The 16,625-nt window shown below is 36.9% G+C and overlaps 1 protein-coding gene across 1 annotated transcript in view; it reads right to left on the bottom strand.

Moving 5' to 3' along the window:
• Nucleotides 1-715: 715 nt before the first annotated feature.
• LOC150089430 (synaptotagmin-5-like) overlaps nt 716-16,625 on the bottom strand; it is a 152,408-nt gene continuing 136,498 nt past the window's right edge. Inside the window, exons 4-7 of the mRNA XM_090368586.1 lie at nt 16,077-16,232; nt 9,881-10,147; nt 8,462-8,579; nt 716-1,700 (exon numbers count right to left, since the gene is read on the bottom strand). Of these exons, the coding sequence (XP_090224712.1) occupies nt 1,387-1,700; nt 8,462-8,579; nt 9,881-10,147; nt 16,077-16,232 (855 nt within the window). The 3' untranslated portion in view covers nt 716-1,386. The remainder of the gene's footprint in view (nt 1,701-8,461; nt 8,580-9,880; nt 10,148-16,076; nt 16,233-16,625) is intronic.

The raw sequence follows: 16,625 nt of genomic DNA, 5'->3' as shown, positions 1-16,625 counted from the left end.
TATCAGAATAACTAATGTCATTTATATAGGTTAGATACTTCGTAAATATTTTATTTTTAGCAATCAAGGTGGATAACACGGATCAAGGACAGATGCTGCATTTGTTTTAAACAGCTGAAGCAAGTAACCCCTATTTTTCATGGCTGTCAGAGGAATGACGTCAGAGCTTCGAGTCAGCTATCGGAGTTCACAGAGGGAAGGTCTCTGACGTCAAGGGTTGGCAGTAAAGTGAAGAGGAAGATCAATTCGCAATCAGCGGTAGTGTATGCAATAGAGGTGCTGTGATGCTACGTACCTGCAATTTTAGAAGACTTTCTTAAACATATTTTTCTGCTCCTTGTCGTAATACATGTGCACAGCGGAAGGAAGGACGGAAGAGAGAACCATCGCGTGATTTAAGGACTTCGTTAGGATATAATGCAATTGGGGTAAAAGTTTGTTAGATGGCTTGAAATTACCACAACCGTGAAGAAGAAAATCTGTTTCGTTTTCATTATTTTAGATTTTATTTTAACGATTAAAAAATATAAATAACTTAAGAAAAAATATAAGCTATCCCAGAAGATTTTGTAAACAGAGGATACTATTTTATCCTCCGTTTACTGACAAAATTGTTTCAGTAGAATAATTTGGAATTAATAATAAAAATATCCTTTCGAGAAATGTGGCATTTCGATAAAATTGAATTATACGAGCGGATGATGAGAGCTGATTCTGATCTCGTAATTTACTGTTAAGTTGATGAAATTTTAAATAGTCAAAATAATTTCTACGTTATCAGTTTTAATTGAAGCTTAAAACTATTTCTTTTAGTTAGGTTGAGCATATCCACAGTTTTTATATTGTTCCGATTAGATTGGAGAATTAAAATGTTATTGTACACTGTAAAGTTATTTGCTTGTGCTTCTTTTAAAAATCAAAAAGCGCAGAAAATCCATCGCAAAGTGGGTGATGATCTCCCTGCGTTTTAAAAACGACTTCTAAGTTACTACAAAAAATATTTTCACACTTCGAGAAGTTTAGATATATTCTAAACGTGACTGGATATTGATTTTTCGTTTGATTTCTTCCGCTAAATTACCAGGATTCCTCATTTTTATGTACAGGTCATATAAAATAAATGTGTGCTATTTGTCTTCTCTACCACCATGCCCTTCCGAGAAATAACACTGCATGAAATGAAATTAAAATATATACTGGAATTAAGCTTTTAAATTGGTTCTATAGACTACGTTTGGAAATTTATATTGCGGGTTAACAATAAACTACCATCTACACAGTAAAAGCGTCGCATCCAGTTTGATTTTGCTTGACCTGTTTGATCTTCGTGGGTCCACCAATCTGTTAATTTCCGTGAAAAGGGCAAACTGTCACTCGACACGCTCATCAACTCGGTCCGGGTGGCATTAAGATATGCCACATCGCTACAGCGGTCTTCGAAGAGAGCATATTCCTTAAATGAGCAGCCTCGTCGCCTTTAGAATCAGGCGCAATAACGACTCGACCCAGAGGTTCATTAGGACCAATGATGTTGTCGTTCATAACCGTGAATTCGAGAACGATGGCCTTCAGCATATCCTTGGTGACATTAAAGGTCAGCGCCTCATTAAATACAGGATTTATAGTTGATCTTTGAGTTGACGTCTTCTTCTTTTTCAAACGGTGTCCCCCATGAGATAGGGCCACTTTGACGTAAGGATCTGAGAAAACAAATGAATAGTAAGACATAAAATATCTTTTAGGATTAGGGGTAATTGTGTAACATAAATAAGCATTATATGGGATTGAAGGCATCATGCACAATTCTAAACGTACATAATAAGAAATCAACTACTACAAAGTTACTTATTCTGCATCAAAGTAAGATCTGCTTAACGTGTACATCGGCACAACATGAAGTTTGGAGGGTGGAATATAGTGAGAGTTGTTTCTTGCTCTCTGGACTGGGGTGCAGTCACTAGAACACTCATTGCTGTGACCTACCCGGACATTTTGTTCGGTTCTGTACTACCTACGGTTTAGCATTAGTGTCTTGAGTGTATTAAATTATGAAGCTTCGAGCAGACATCTGAGCACTTAGTTTGGAGAGTACAACGTGATTATGTTCGCTCACATTGCAGATCTGATTTCCTTGAAACATGTTTATGAGCTGGAATGCTGTATAAGGTGCGCGGCTAACATTTTACTTTACGATTGTGCAGCTGAGAGTGGAGTAAAATATCAGCTATCTAGCGACGTAAATTCACCAGAAGGCTCACCACTGTCATTTAAGGGAAAAGGTGAGCAAGGCATTAAGTTTCTGAATAAACATTTCAGAAGCGTTGGTGGCCTAATGCTAGAATTCAATTACAATACAGGATACTGTGCAGAAGTGGATTATGGGAATTTATGGTTGGTCAAGTCTAACCTCAGTGGCATCTGGAGAGAGCAATATTGAACATCGTTCGCATGGAGGCATTAGACGAGAAAGGATCTCTCTCTGAGAGGGTTTCCGTAATTAGAACCACACCACTGTGTGAATTAGACTTAATAATATCTAGATAGTAATTTATGAGAGCGCCTGCACAAGGTAGATGTTTTAACAGTATTATTGGTGTGATATTTCAGTAGTACGTGAATCTACGTCATGAAAATATCAAACTGGGATCGGAATCTTAATTACAGACCTACGTACCTTCGTTAATTAATAACGTCCATGCAATGATCTCTTGAAAATAGACATTGCGCAAATTACAATTAAAATATTAATGAAAGGAGTAGTCCATTTCTCTCTTCTAAAAGCTATTGCTTTTCACTCCCTGTTGGAGATGCAGTGCCGGCATTAATAGCTGTGGTTGTCACCTTCACATTATTTTAATGGTTAAAAAGTAAAAAAAAAAATATCTTAATCGACGTTTTGCGCCTAATGGAATATTTGAAAGATTAATGAAATATCTTAATATAATTTAGGAAATATTTGTAGGCTGTGAGAAAGAACTCATTTATGGTTAAGTAGTATTTACATGCAAATTAGGTTTTATAATTTCTGGATTCCCCGGGGATGCGATGAAAAAAATATCATATTCATAATAAGAATGTTCAGATTCACAAATAAATAGCAAGAAGGAAGATTAAAAATTTTCTTACAAACTGACGCACTATGATCAGAATAATCGATGTGCTAAAAAAATCTGTAAATAGTTGAGACCAACAAACCAACCTGTAAAAAGTGGAACAAGGAACCAGCTGCTAAATAATTTGTCCGAAGAACAAACAGAAATGATACCTGGCATTAATGAGCTGAACAACGAAAGAGATTTTTACCAGAAATGGTGGAGAGTGTGTTAGAGTTGATGAAATTGTAAACAAAAAAGATATCATGGTATAATATTCTGTAACGGAAGGAGGAATTTGAAATGATGATAGTGAGATTCATCGTCATGTCGATGGTTGATGAAACGAGTGTGGACGTGAAGAATGAATGGTTATGGAAAAAAAGGATCGAGACAAATTAAATTTAAAATATATAATATTTTAATTAGTTTGATTGTTATTCCTTTTCACCATAAACCCCATCTAGTTCAACACGCTTTTCTCATCTCTTCACTCATTTTCTAAATAGGTATCAGCATTATATATACTAAATAAGAATACAATATCATGAATGAATAAATAATTTTTATTTGTTCGTTTACCGTATTATACATAAACAGGAAACAACCGCTTTAAAACTTAATGTAGGGGATTAATAAGGACTGTAAGTCGGATTAGTTCTACGTTAACAGTGATCAGCTGTTAAGCGCATTTATCGTATTAAATTCTAATACTTCAAAGGTTGTCATCAAGCATTAGTCTGGTGTAGATTATTGTTTATAAAGATTAGAGTCTAATTGAAGCATAGTTGTGCCATCATGAGTTGATACATCTGAAGCATTGAACGTCCAGATCACCAGTCCGAGATAATTATAAGTGGAGGCATCTTAAGGTTAGCACGTACGGAAAAAAAAATCTAACCTTTTCGATGGATATTGCTGGGAAGAACAACAGCAGATTACTTAATATGGTACCACGCTTCACAAATCTATAAACTGTCCTGCAATATGGCTTCTGTAATGAGTGTTAGTTGTCGTCTCCAGATCAATCAAGTTTGAAGAGTAGTTGAATTAATGGAACAGTATAAACTTGTTACTCAGTTTCTTTTACTTTTCTTCCCGGTATAAACCGATCAGATTTTCAACCGGTTTGCAATTATTTTCAGTGAAAGAGATGATCTTAGGGCAGGAGGGGTATATGCATAAATCCCTGAAGGACGGATTTAATTCCTAAATCCGGTTTCCAGCCAACTGGCAACTATCAAAGAACTATTTGTATTTGGCAGATTGTACTTGTTGTTTTCCCCTTTCAGAACATTCGGAAGTAAAAATTAGTTTTATTTGGGTTGTAGTAGACGGTGTCCATACTTACGCAGCGCATAGTATCGATGGATAGACGGCCGTCTTAGGATATCTGACTGGTTTTTTGGCTCTAGCAATCACAGATGCTGCTTGCATTTTCTAAGAATTTCTGTGTGTTAGACAAAGCTCAATCTGATACCAAATACTGCACCTCAGTCTTTATGACTCTTAACTGTACGAATTATTTCAGCTCTAAGCGATAAGTTCAGAGTGATTGGTGTTAGCTTGAGAGAGAGAGAGAGAGAGAGAATATTAGCAATAAGGAACAAATTAAACCTTTTTTTAAATATTCAGCCAAAATCATCAGCTTCTGATTCATTTGGGCCACTGCATTTCCGGGATTTACTGTTTGGGGTTAAGGTATGAGGAGCTTAATATCACCCTCATAAACATAATTTGGTAATTTAGAAATGGGATTAAGAGAGCCGTGAAAAGCAGACCAAACAGGACTCTGCCTTGTAAAACTTCTGCAGTTATTTTTCCTATTTAGTAGCAAAATTAACGATGCTAAAAATTCTTATCTGCACTTTAAGAGGGATTGTATGAATTGAATCTTATTTCCACTGATAATAATGAACCCATTTCAAGCACATTAGTTAAGAATTAACACCTAGGCTGTCGAAGGCTGACCGGACTTCAACGTTGATAACTGTGCGAGCTCAGACTTAGCCGCAAACTCATTTGGAATTCGAGACTTGAAGGATGCATAAATTAGTAACAGTACATCTACTTGGAACAGCGTTCTACAATTGGTCGGGTCATTTGCTCAGATGACATTGATAGCAAGACTTTTTCTAAGTTTTTACACAGTTAATGTTGTGTTCATTGGTCTGTAATGGCTTAGCAGTGTGGGATTTAGAATTTTCGGCAGAGGAATTATAGCATAATTATTCCAGTTGGAGGAAAAACCTTTTTTAACCAATATATTATTACATAATAGTGAGCATTAGGTTAATTGTACTGTATATTTCACAATAAAATGTGGCACATTGTCAACTCCCATTGTCTTTGACGGCTTGAGAGGATTGATCGCATTAACTTAGTGATTGTGATTGACGGTAGTTAGTTTTGATTGACTGGGTGCCAATCTAGACTACCGTTGGGATTACCCGGAGATCCAGCAGGGAAGCGAGCTGTGCAGTCCGTCACCACTATGAGTCAGAATGACTGAGCGTTGAATTTTGAGCAGATTGGTGTGGAAACTTGCAGTTATTAGGTGTCTTGTTATAATTCTAGATAACATACCGATTTATTTCTATTAAACACTGCTCTTGTCTTAGAGTAGACTATGCGGTCGGTGGACAGGTTCGATATCTTAAATTGTTTTACTCGAAAAGGCTGGAGAGGTGGTGGTTTCGCCAGTCTGCAGATCTCGGAGAAATCGTAACCTTTGCGGCAGCAGATACCGCTACAGCATTTAGCCATTTGTTAAAAGGTTGGCGACAAGCAGTGGATCACAGGTCTTAAGGATTTTCAGTGGAATGTATTTCATTGCACAGAGTCACCTTTCGAGGTCGAGAAAGGTAGGAGACCTTCATTATGGGTGCTAGAGATATGGAAATTTTGTTTCAAGCTGTAACAGAAATTGAAAGAGTATTGAGATTCGGATGAAACAAAAATGCCAGAGGAAGCCAGGCTACTTAAAAGTGAGTCTTGAAGATTCTGTAATTGTAGAGAATGGTTGAAGTTTCCACAGATTAGATGAGCGACTGGCTTATTAAGTACGCAACTAGATCGACTGTTTACTGCGTCAGAATCAGGGATTGGAGAGACACAAACCACAATAGCTAAAAAAAATCTATTTCCTAGATTTCGAGGTTGTTTGTCTTTATACTGGCAGCTAATCATTTAGAAATAACTGCAAGTACTTAAGTAATAACAATACACATATGAAACTATTAATTGCAGAAAAATTTACTTTTATGCCTAATGGATAAATATGCAATGAAATAAGTGCTTTTCTCCAAAATAACAGTATGTTACTTATGGCTCGTATAATAGCTAAAATTATATGAAAGCAGTGATTTTTTTGTTTCATTACTTTGCTCATTCTAAAACGACAGGGAGTTATATAACAAAAAAAAAAAACAACAAAATACACACTAATATTTCATTAACCACCCCTTGCTTTGATGATTGCCGCACATCGTTGTTGCATCGATTGGATGAGGTTCTGAGTGTAATCCTGGAAATCTCATGGTACTAAACACGAATTAATGTCTCTTGCAGCTCTCTAAGTGTTTTTGGTTTCTTTTGCATTACTCAAACACCCGTTCTGTTGCAATAATTTTCAATTGGATTGGAATTTGAACTGTTCGCGGGTCATGTTATTGTGCGAATTGATTTATCCTTCAACTATTTTCGCATCTGTGGGCAGTAAAGACAGCGAAATAAATTGCATTTATTTAAACAGGAGTGCGACATTTCATAAATTTTAAACATTTTTCTAATTTTATGATGTAGTACTTTTAGCTCTATGATATGGTGCACAGTCTTCTTGAAAAATGCATTTGGCAACATCCCCATACTCCCTCTAATTCTGAGAAGTAATTTTGTCTCAAGAGCTTCCTGGTACACCTCAGAATTAATTGTACCTGTCACAAATTCAAGCCCCAAATCATTTGAGATGCAGAATGATTCACTGTGGAGGCGATACAGTCAAGATGAAATTCTTCTTCGTCTAACAGTCTTCTGGTTGTCCGAACCATGCAAGTTGAATTATTATTCATCAGAGAAAATAACACATTTCCACTGATCCTCAGACCAACTAGCATGCTCTTTTGCGCACGTTGTGCTTTCATTTTTTGCGTCGAAAGTGGCCTTTTTGTCGGGTGACCTGCTACTAATCCCAATAAGAATGAGAAAAGACGACTATGTACTGTAGCAGTACTGTCTTTATTCCTGTATCCTCCTCGCATGCTGTTTTGAGATCTGTAGATGAGGGCCTTCTGTTTCAGACACGCAGATGGACTGGGAATTTTTCCTACTCTGCAGAAGATATTCATGGAGTCCCACTTTCTCTTTTTCTGTTTAGACTGCCAGCATCTTATAATTTTCGTAATAAACGTTTCACAGTTGACTGATTACAATGAATCCTTTCAAGTATTTCTTGCGTCGAATGTCCCGCTGCATTCAACGCAGCAGTAGCAACACTTTTCCTACGTGGTGTTGTCAAAACTTAGCCATTGCATATGATATCTGTTACAATACATATATGCTATTTTGCCAAATGTCACAGGAAATCGGCAAGTGACGCAATATTTGAGCACAACTGTATGTTAAGGTTCTCTTCACTTAAACAGTGACAGTCGGTGCCCCATATAACTGTGTTGTTTTAACAGAATGCATATGTTCACCATCTTTTTTTCATATCAAAAACGTTATGAACATACGCTCGCGAGCAGATGTCTCACGGTCGAATCTTTTGTGATGGCGATGTTCTCCTTTCACTGATAACTTTATTGCTTTGATTCAGTATATCGCAGTGCTGGATTCAGTACACATATCGAGGCAATGCAACCCAGGGGTTCCAATCGAAGGAGCCCCCTAATGGTGGATTGCCACATTCGAAAATTTATTGTAACATTTTCTTTAACGACAAATTATAACTGTCATATCTGACCTTCTTTTGAGTAGTAAGAAGTTCTGTGGGGGGAATGCTTTGTGTCCCCATAATTAATTATAAAATAACTTCTCTTTATGTAATTACAGACTTCACTTTGGTTCCTGAATGAGGCGTGATTAACAGTATAGTGGAACTTAATCGTTATGCTTGGAGGGTTGTTTTTCTCCTATTCCTGTGAAAAATTCTCTAGGAATCTGCGCGTCTGCAACCCAAATTAATCTAGCAGTGGGAATGATGATGTGTCTTTTGAATTGTCAATCTTTTGTTTATAGAGTTACGGAAGCGAAACGACAGAAAATTTGAGGAAGCACATAACCCTCTTTATCTGCCCCTTTTCTTAGTATTATGAAGTTGGTGCTTACGTTTTAAATTCAATAACACATCAGGTGAAAGTCGCACTTACCGGATATGTTTTTCGTCTCGTCCACTGGTTTCAGGTTGCGAGCCTTCAGTATTACCACTGTAAGACGTTCCGCACTAGGCAAGTATCCAAGGGAAAACATGAGGTCTCCGAGGTCGGGCTGCAAGAGAAAATAAAAACGATAACTGTTTCGGTACAGCATTAGTGCTTATATCATTCACCAAAATTGAATATGCTCAGAGAACTGTAACAATCGCATGCCAACATATCAGTAAGTATCAGAAATAGTGACATCAGAGACGTAGCAACAGTGGCGCCCAGGGTCCATGACTCGGGGAATCGTCTCTTCAAGGATTAAAATTTCTTTAATTCTCTCCCTTCTTCTCTTTGGCGCTCATATCCACGTGATCCTTGCTATGCCACTGTAGCACGTGATGTTCTTCTGATCGTAGAATGATTTAAGGTCCTTCCCTGAATTGCATTTTCTCTGTGACCACGGTAAACGCATCGAACACTGATTTTACGAAAAGAACCTAAGGACTAAAGGTTTTATTGAAGTCTAATTTCAATCAAAAGTTTTAATCCAGACATATCGCATAAAATGAAAGATATTGAATCCTTCATTTAATACATAATTTTCAACTTTATCAAAAGTCTAAAGTGGTCCACTCAGTGAAGACAATTTTCCTTGTTATAATTCATTGAAAATGAAGATCAGCTACTTAAAATAGTATATTGAAGTTTTCTGAGCAGTACAGTGAGAATTGACTCACTGCATGTGAGTCAATTCTCTGCTCTAGAAACTTATGGAGTTCTGCCAATGACGTACAGATAATTTTCTAGCAAAGACAAAGAGGATATTATGTCATTTGCTTCGGTTTGAAAAAGGGCGGAGAATAGCAACAAGATAAACTAATTTCTACTGGAATTCTGTAAATTTCAGTGTCTGGAAACCAGGCATCTGCATGGTTGACCTAATTTGAAGTTCATAATCCTTTAAAATGTCTAAGTAAACTAAATGCTGATAATGTCTGTATTCTCTCTGTTTCTTACTCACTCTTAGACAAAATACGCACGCACAAATGAAGACAACTTTAAATTGGAAAAGGATGGTTGTAGAAAAGAACTGCGTAAATTTGCTCTTAGCCAAAGAGCACTTCACTGTTGGAATAAACTTCCACCTAGCCTTTTGGAAGTGGGGGTTTGATAAATTTAAAAGAGGACTGGATAACTTATTACAAGGAATCGGTAAATTTTTATCATTTGTAAGTAATAATACAAATGTTGTGAAAATGAAGTTAAACAATTGGATAAAATTTAGATTGCCTTATATTGCTGCCTCAATAATATTTCTGTTAGGATTATTCAATTCAGATGATGAAGGATATATGCTTTACATTTTTAAAAACACACAAAACGTTAATTACCGCATTTACACGGGTCAAGTGAACAAACACTCACCTTGTCGTCGGTATCTTCAAGTTGCATTATTGGTCTCCATACAACCTGCTCCGTATTGAGGTCTAAGGACTGCAAAGGAATCTCTATGCCACCCATACATTGGTGTCGAGAATATTCATCGTAGTCGTAGATCAGCACTTCAAGAATACGTTGGCCGACATCTGTAGGAAGGACTTCGAAAACAAACTCTTCAACGAACTGCGGACATAACGTCTTCCTATGGATGGCGCTCTGGCGAAAATTTCTTCTATCCGGAAGTAGACGAATCTGACAACCAATCGAAGTTTGAAATAAATATAAATGCTCAGTAGACAAATGAATGATGACCATTAACAGAGGAAAGTTAGTGTACATTACCAATGCTCTCACACGGGTTAAATCTGCTAAGATTAAATATTTTATGATGTGTTTAATCTTTAAAATATATCTACATTAACTTACATTATGTGCCTAATGTAATTTAATGTTGAGATAAAAAATGTCTTTTTACATAAAGCTCCAGTGGATATGAAACCCAAAGGTTACTCCCTCTAACCTAGATTTGCGAATAATGGCTTTCCTCCTCAAGACTACTTTTGTTTTATATAACCAATTATTTAACCCATAATATGGTATTATTCCAATCTGTAAGATGGACAGTTCAATCCCCCTAAAGATGATTAACAGATCATTGGCAAGGTGGTACAGCATCATGCCAAATTTTCCGTGTAATTTGGTCACATGTAATTTTTTCATGTAATGATTACAAAAATGTGTCTGAATACCCCTACGTGCGCAAGTAAAGTATAATTTTAGGTATGAATTATTAATGCCTGAAATTTTGTAGCGTTACTTCAGTTCCACTAACAGTAATGTAAATATTCTGTGTAACTGCAAAGTGAATTTTTAAATTCTGTCCTGGATTCAGTTTCCTTACCTAAATCACGTCAGTGATGGCTGTGAGATGGGGACAAGGAAGCAAGACAAGAAGAGCACTCTCCGGTGACATTTCGAGAGCATCAAAAGAAGTGAACAGTGTCGAGAAATTGCTATCATTGAAGAATGGACCAAATGAATTTTGCGGTAGAGGCCACCTAATGGGATCTGAGACAGACATTTCTTGAGAAAACGTATAAGAATATTACATATGTAAAAAATTTACTTACGCTTCAATGTTTAACATCTCTTTCACGAGAATCGGAGGACAACCTGTGGCTTTGTGGTGCAGACCTTTCGTTTTTGAATTTATTTGCAATTTACACCGAGAATTCGCAACTAAGTCCATGAGAGATCATCATCATCATCATCATCAGCCATTTTCAATCCACTGCAGGATGAAGGCCTCTCCAGCAACTTTCCAGTTCCTTCTGTTTTGAGCACTGGCCATCCATTTATTACCCACAAACTCATGAATTTCATCTATCCATCTCCGCCTTTGTCTTCCAGGTTTTCTTCTAGCTCCTCTTGGATACCATTCTGTTATTTTCTTAGTCCATCTGTCATCATGTCTTTGAGCTATGTGTCCTGCCCAAGACCATTTTAGTTCTTTAGTTTTGATAAGAATGTCCTTTACCTGAGTTTGCTGCCTAATCCATGTGTTTCTCTTCTTATCTAACAGTCTGATTCCCAATATAATTCGTTCCATTCTTCGCTGTGTAATTCTCAGCTTCTCTTCCATTCTTTTGGTGAGTGTCCAAGTTTCACTTGCATAAGTCATGGTGGGGAGTATACATTGGTTCATTATTTTACGTTTCAGACAAACTGGGATATTGCTCTTCAGTATGTGACTATATTTCCTGAATGCTATCCATCCAAAATTTATTCTTCTCTTGACTTCCAGCCATTTATCATTATTACAGCTAATAACTTGTCCCAGATAAGTATATGACTCCACCTTTTCAATTACTGCTCCTTCAATCATATCATTATTTCCCTTTCTGTGGCATACTTGTTCATCATTACTTTTGTTTTAGCCATATTCATCTTTAGTCCAAAATCCTTACTAGCTGTGCATAACTGATTAAGATTTTCCTCTAATTCTTTGGGATCGTGGTTTATGACCACAATGTCATCTGCAAATCGTAAATGGTTTAGGTACTCTCCGTTCACATTGACTCCTTTCTGCGACCAGTCTAATCTTCTGAAAGCTTCCTCAAGGGCAGCAGTAAACAGCTTTGAAGATATTGTGTCTCCTTGTTGAACTCCTTTCTCGATTTTAAATTTCCTACTATCTTTGTCTAGTCTAATAAAGGAGGTAGCACTCTCGTATATTTTCTTCAAAATCATAATATATGGGGTATCAATGCCTTGCCTTTCCAATGCCCGAAACATTGCCTTATGCTGTATGGAGTCAAATGCCTTTTCATAATCCACAAATGCCAGGCATAATGGTGTTTTATATTCATTTGCTTTCTCCATTAGCTGTGATATTACGTGAAGGTGATCTATAGTTGAGAATCCTGTCCTAAAGCCAGCTTGCTCTTTCGGTTGATTCTCATCAAGTATTCTTTCTAATCTGTTAGTAATAACCCTTGTGAACAACTTGTAGATGTGGGATAACAAGCTAATTGGTCTATAATTTCCAATTTCTGATTTATCTCCTTTCTTATGCAGCAAAACTATGATTGCATTATTCCACTGCTTAGGCATCACACCTTTTCTAATGCACTTTGTGAAGAGCCTTGCTAGTTTTTGTGTTATGTCTCTTCCTCCCAATTTTAACAATTTTACAGTAACTTCATCTTCCCCCGGGGCTTTCTGATTCTTCATTTTCTTCAATGCATGTTCTACCTCGTCAGGAAGAATATTGGGTATGTCGTATGTATTGCTACTTTGCAATCCATCTTCCCCACTGCTGGCATCATTCCCCTGCTCCTTGTATAATTCTCTACAGTAGTCTTCTGCTATTTGAATTATGCCTTCTCTGCTGTTTATAAGTACACCATCGCTATTCTTCAGTTTCAGTACCATTTGTCTTTCTGTATTACTGCTCATGGCTGCTGATTTAAATCCTTTGTTTTCCCTTAATGCTTGTTTACTTTTCTTGTGTTAAATCTTCTTATGTCCTCTCTGAGTCTCTTTCTAATGGTTTTGCATAACTCAGTATACTCAATTTTCTCCCTGTCAGTGTTTTTCTTGCTCTTCATTTGTCGTCTTTGGTTCATCATGACAAGTGTTTCTTGACTAATTTTTTCTTCTTTGGATTTCTGTTTCCCTATAGGTTTCTTGGGCTTTATCACTTTCAGAAAGTTGTAATATTCCTCGTCGATATCTTGGTCCTGAGCAGTCTGCAGAAGCTCAAACTTGTTCTTAAGTTCCAGTACATACTGCTTTTTCTCCTCTTCTGTTATCTCAAAGACCTTTGTATTATTTACTCGAGTCAGTTTTTTCCTTTCCTACATCTATATCAAGTGTACATCTTACCATTCTGTGATCACTTCCAACATTTACCTTATTCAGGACGGTAACATCATTCACAATATATCTTCTGTTAGTGAGGATGAAGTCGATTTCATTAGTTGTTAATCCATTTGGACTCTTCCATGTCCACTTTCTGTTCACCCTTTTCTTGAAAAAAAGTGTTCATTAACTGACAAGTCCTTGAGATTCTGCAAATTCCACAAGTCTTTCACCTCTTTCATTTCTTTCACCATGAGAGATATTATATTATAACCTCAAATTTTCTGTTTTGTGGGTGTGTCGAGAGATATAACCATGTAATATCCGTCCCCTCTCTCTCCTTGTCTAAATTCTCCTTAATGCACACTACACTGGTATACGCCTTTCTCATGTTCATACTTGCAGTATTGACTAATTTGCTCGTGTTCTCTACATATTCTTCCGTTTTGGAAGTTTGAGTGGCCCGACCGCATGCCATCCTTAACGACCATACACCATTCTGCTAGTTACTTGACTCAGTTAAAAATACGCAATTGCACATTGCATAATTTTCATAAACCTGATTCGGATTATCGAAAATACCAACAGCGCACACATTCATTTTTTCACCAAAAACTCGCTAGTTTTCTATTCCAAACATTTTCCGTTCATGTTTAAAATACAACTGAAACACTACTTTTGTGACACTCGCAATACGACTACAAAACATGATCGATCGATTCTACACGTTCACCATATTTGACAGGAAGCTTTAGTCGGCTTGTGCACCAACGAAACTTGAGTCAGTTCTGCTGTCTGACGGGAAAGAAAATCAATTTTAGAACTGTGCTGTCAAACCACATAGACCTGCTGTGTATATATAGGTTATTAAAATTAAAGGGTGTCATTTTGACCTCCTGTAGGTGGCAAATCATGATTCATCCAGAGATTAAATATTGAATGAGCAGTCACTAGATTCATGCGGAAACGAAATAGCGCAAAATTAGTTCCAAAAACAACACCAAGGCGCTGAATGCAGATGTGACAATTAAAGTACACGTCTTAAATGCAACCACTGTAACAAATAAAAGTCAACTTGTTAATTGAAATAAAACATACTGGTTTATTAATTGGAGCTATTAGCAACTTACTTGTCCCATTTTGTTAACTTTGAACACCTTATCTCCAGAACGCTTTGTATATGGCTCCTTACAAAAATACCTTTTCTGGGCTTCGAAAGTAATGATTTAAAAGGAAAGTAATGATTACTCCTTACCCCAAAATGATGAGAAAATTCGAAGAAAACAAGTGTTTTCTCTTTAGGCCTTTCCTGGCAAAGACACGGACAAATTTCAGCAGTTGTCGAAATTGATGTTGATATGCGCAATACGTATCCATCAGTTAGTTTACCAGAGTGATGTCGTGGTCATTTGATATTCCATGGGCAGAATTCCGAAAAGTGCCATATTTTTTTAAACATGAGAGTTCTGTGATAAATATTTTTTATATTTACTTATTTATTGGAAATATTGATGAAGAAGATATGAATTAATTTAATTCGCACTGAGATTTCAGTTTCCTCGTTTGATGATTGCGATAACAGAAAGCTGTACTAAATGGACCTTTTAAGTATAGAGAGGCATATTTGAAGTAAGAGTTGCGCGACTCCTATCTTCTCCCCATAGAGCATTTTAGATAAGTTAAGAATGCTCAAGCACCATCCGCCTTTCTTCCCTTGCAATGCATAAAAATTGATTGTGCCCGAAAGAAAGACACCTTTCTCTAAATATACAGTATCTCATCCGACACCTCTAGCCGCATTCGAAGGTAGTGTTGTTTGCTTTTTCTTCTCATGCCATCATAAACTCTGATTTTGGTGGTCTTTTTTTTTTATTGTCTCTCCTTCTTATCACGTTGTCTAAAGAAATGCCCTTCGTCCTCTCGCGACCAACTACCGTTACTCTCGTTATGTCCTATCGATTGGCCGCCATCCTTCGCTTATTAGTCTGCGGGAATAGGGCCATTGAGATGGTTGTCTAATCGTACATCTTCCTTCCCTCTATTGGCTCATGAAGGTTGCACTGATCATTAGAGGATGCCAATATATCTTTCCTCTAAACGAGTGGAGAGCCCTCGCTCTCCTTCGCTTTTCTTGTTTTTCTGGCTTATATTTTCCAAGAAAAATCTGGACGAACTAAGTTTAAAAAGCAAATATCAAGAATGACATGAATCAAGGTAGCAACTGATAGTTACACGGTGGCGTACATAAACGTGCATTTGATTTTATCTTTATTGTTGTTTCTTCTTCATAGAAAATGTATGAACATACGAACAGAGGCTTCTTATTCGGTTTTTGCCTAGTGATAACATTTATTGCGTTAGTTTTATTTCGAAAAACAAACTTATACATATAGTAGAGTCAAAAAGTTTCGAACCTTTTTCTATAATTTCCCTACTCGCCAGATGTAGCCCTACTGATTACTTGTTGTTGTGCAGTAAACGACTCTCAAGAGATGGTTCAAGGCTTCAGACTCCAAGTCCTTCTCTGGCAATATTTTAAATAAGTCCAATATTAAATAAGCTAATGGCTGTATCGGGGTTTTTATTGTTAATCCGATTTAAATGAATGGTATTCGTGAATGTTAAAACAATAACTGATACAGAGATTAAGATTTTTTTCTCAATCATTGATTGATATTGGGCGGTTGCGTGTTAAGCGCGATAGCTACTAAGCTATTAGGCGTCATTATTGTGTCTTTAAGTTGCTTATATTCTGTTGTCGATTTTCTTGTTTATGTATGCTTTAAAAAAATTTCAACGGTGTCTCTGAATAACTCACCTTAGCGTAGGGATCTGCAGTACCGCTGAAATCCCTGGCCACAAGATCACTGGCTTGAATCAGGCGGACACCGAGTAGAGAGTACTGAGCATTGTAACACATCGACAACTGAATTGTGCCCCTTGAATCCTCTTGGGTGGTGGTTTCTTCAGCTTCCTAATCGGGAAGAAAACACGACATTGAATGTACTTTCTTTGTCTATGGTCGTTTAATAAAATTGTCTAGTGAAATCAAAAGTAACCAGGAAAGAGGAAGATTAAAGCATGTGGTAATAATAACCCCATGTGGAAAATTATTTTGAAATTGTTTAACTCTTAAAATATTTCAGAAGAAGTAAAGGGACAACTTTCGTAATAAGTAAGTCCATTTTGTCCATCATCACAATAGGACCACAGGAGTTTATAGGAGAGACTGCAAGAATATTACCGTATTTTGTGGTATAGTGTGAATCCGATCATGTGATTTAATTTTATGCTCCTGACGGTGGATTATGACAGTATACGAGGTCCGTGAAATTACTTAACGAACTGCCTGGGTAATGTAACGTTC

Source organism: Mastigoproctus giganteus, chromosome 2 (assembly GCF_048544385.1).
Source record: "Mastigoproctus giganteus isolate SK-2022 chromosome 2, ASM4854438v1, whole genome shotgun sequence".
Lineage (NCBI taxonomy): Eukaryota > Metazoa > Arthropoda > Arachnida > Uropygi > Thelyphonidae > Mastigoproctus > Mastigoproctus giganteus.
This window is presented reverse-complemented; position numbering and strand designations above follow the sequence as displayed.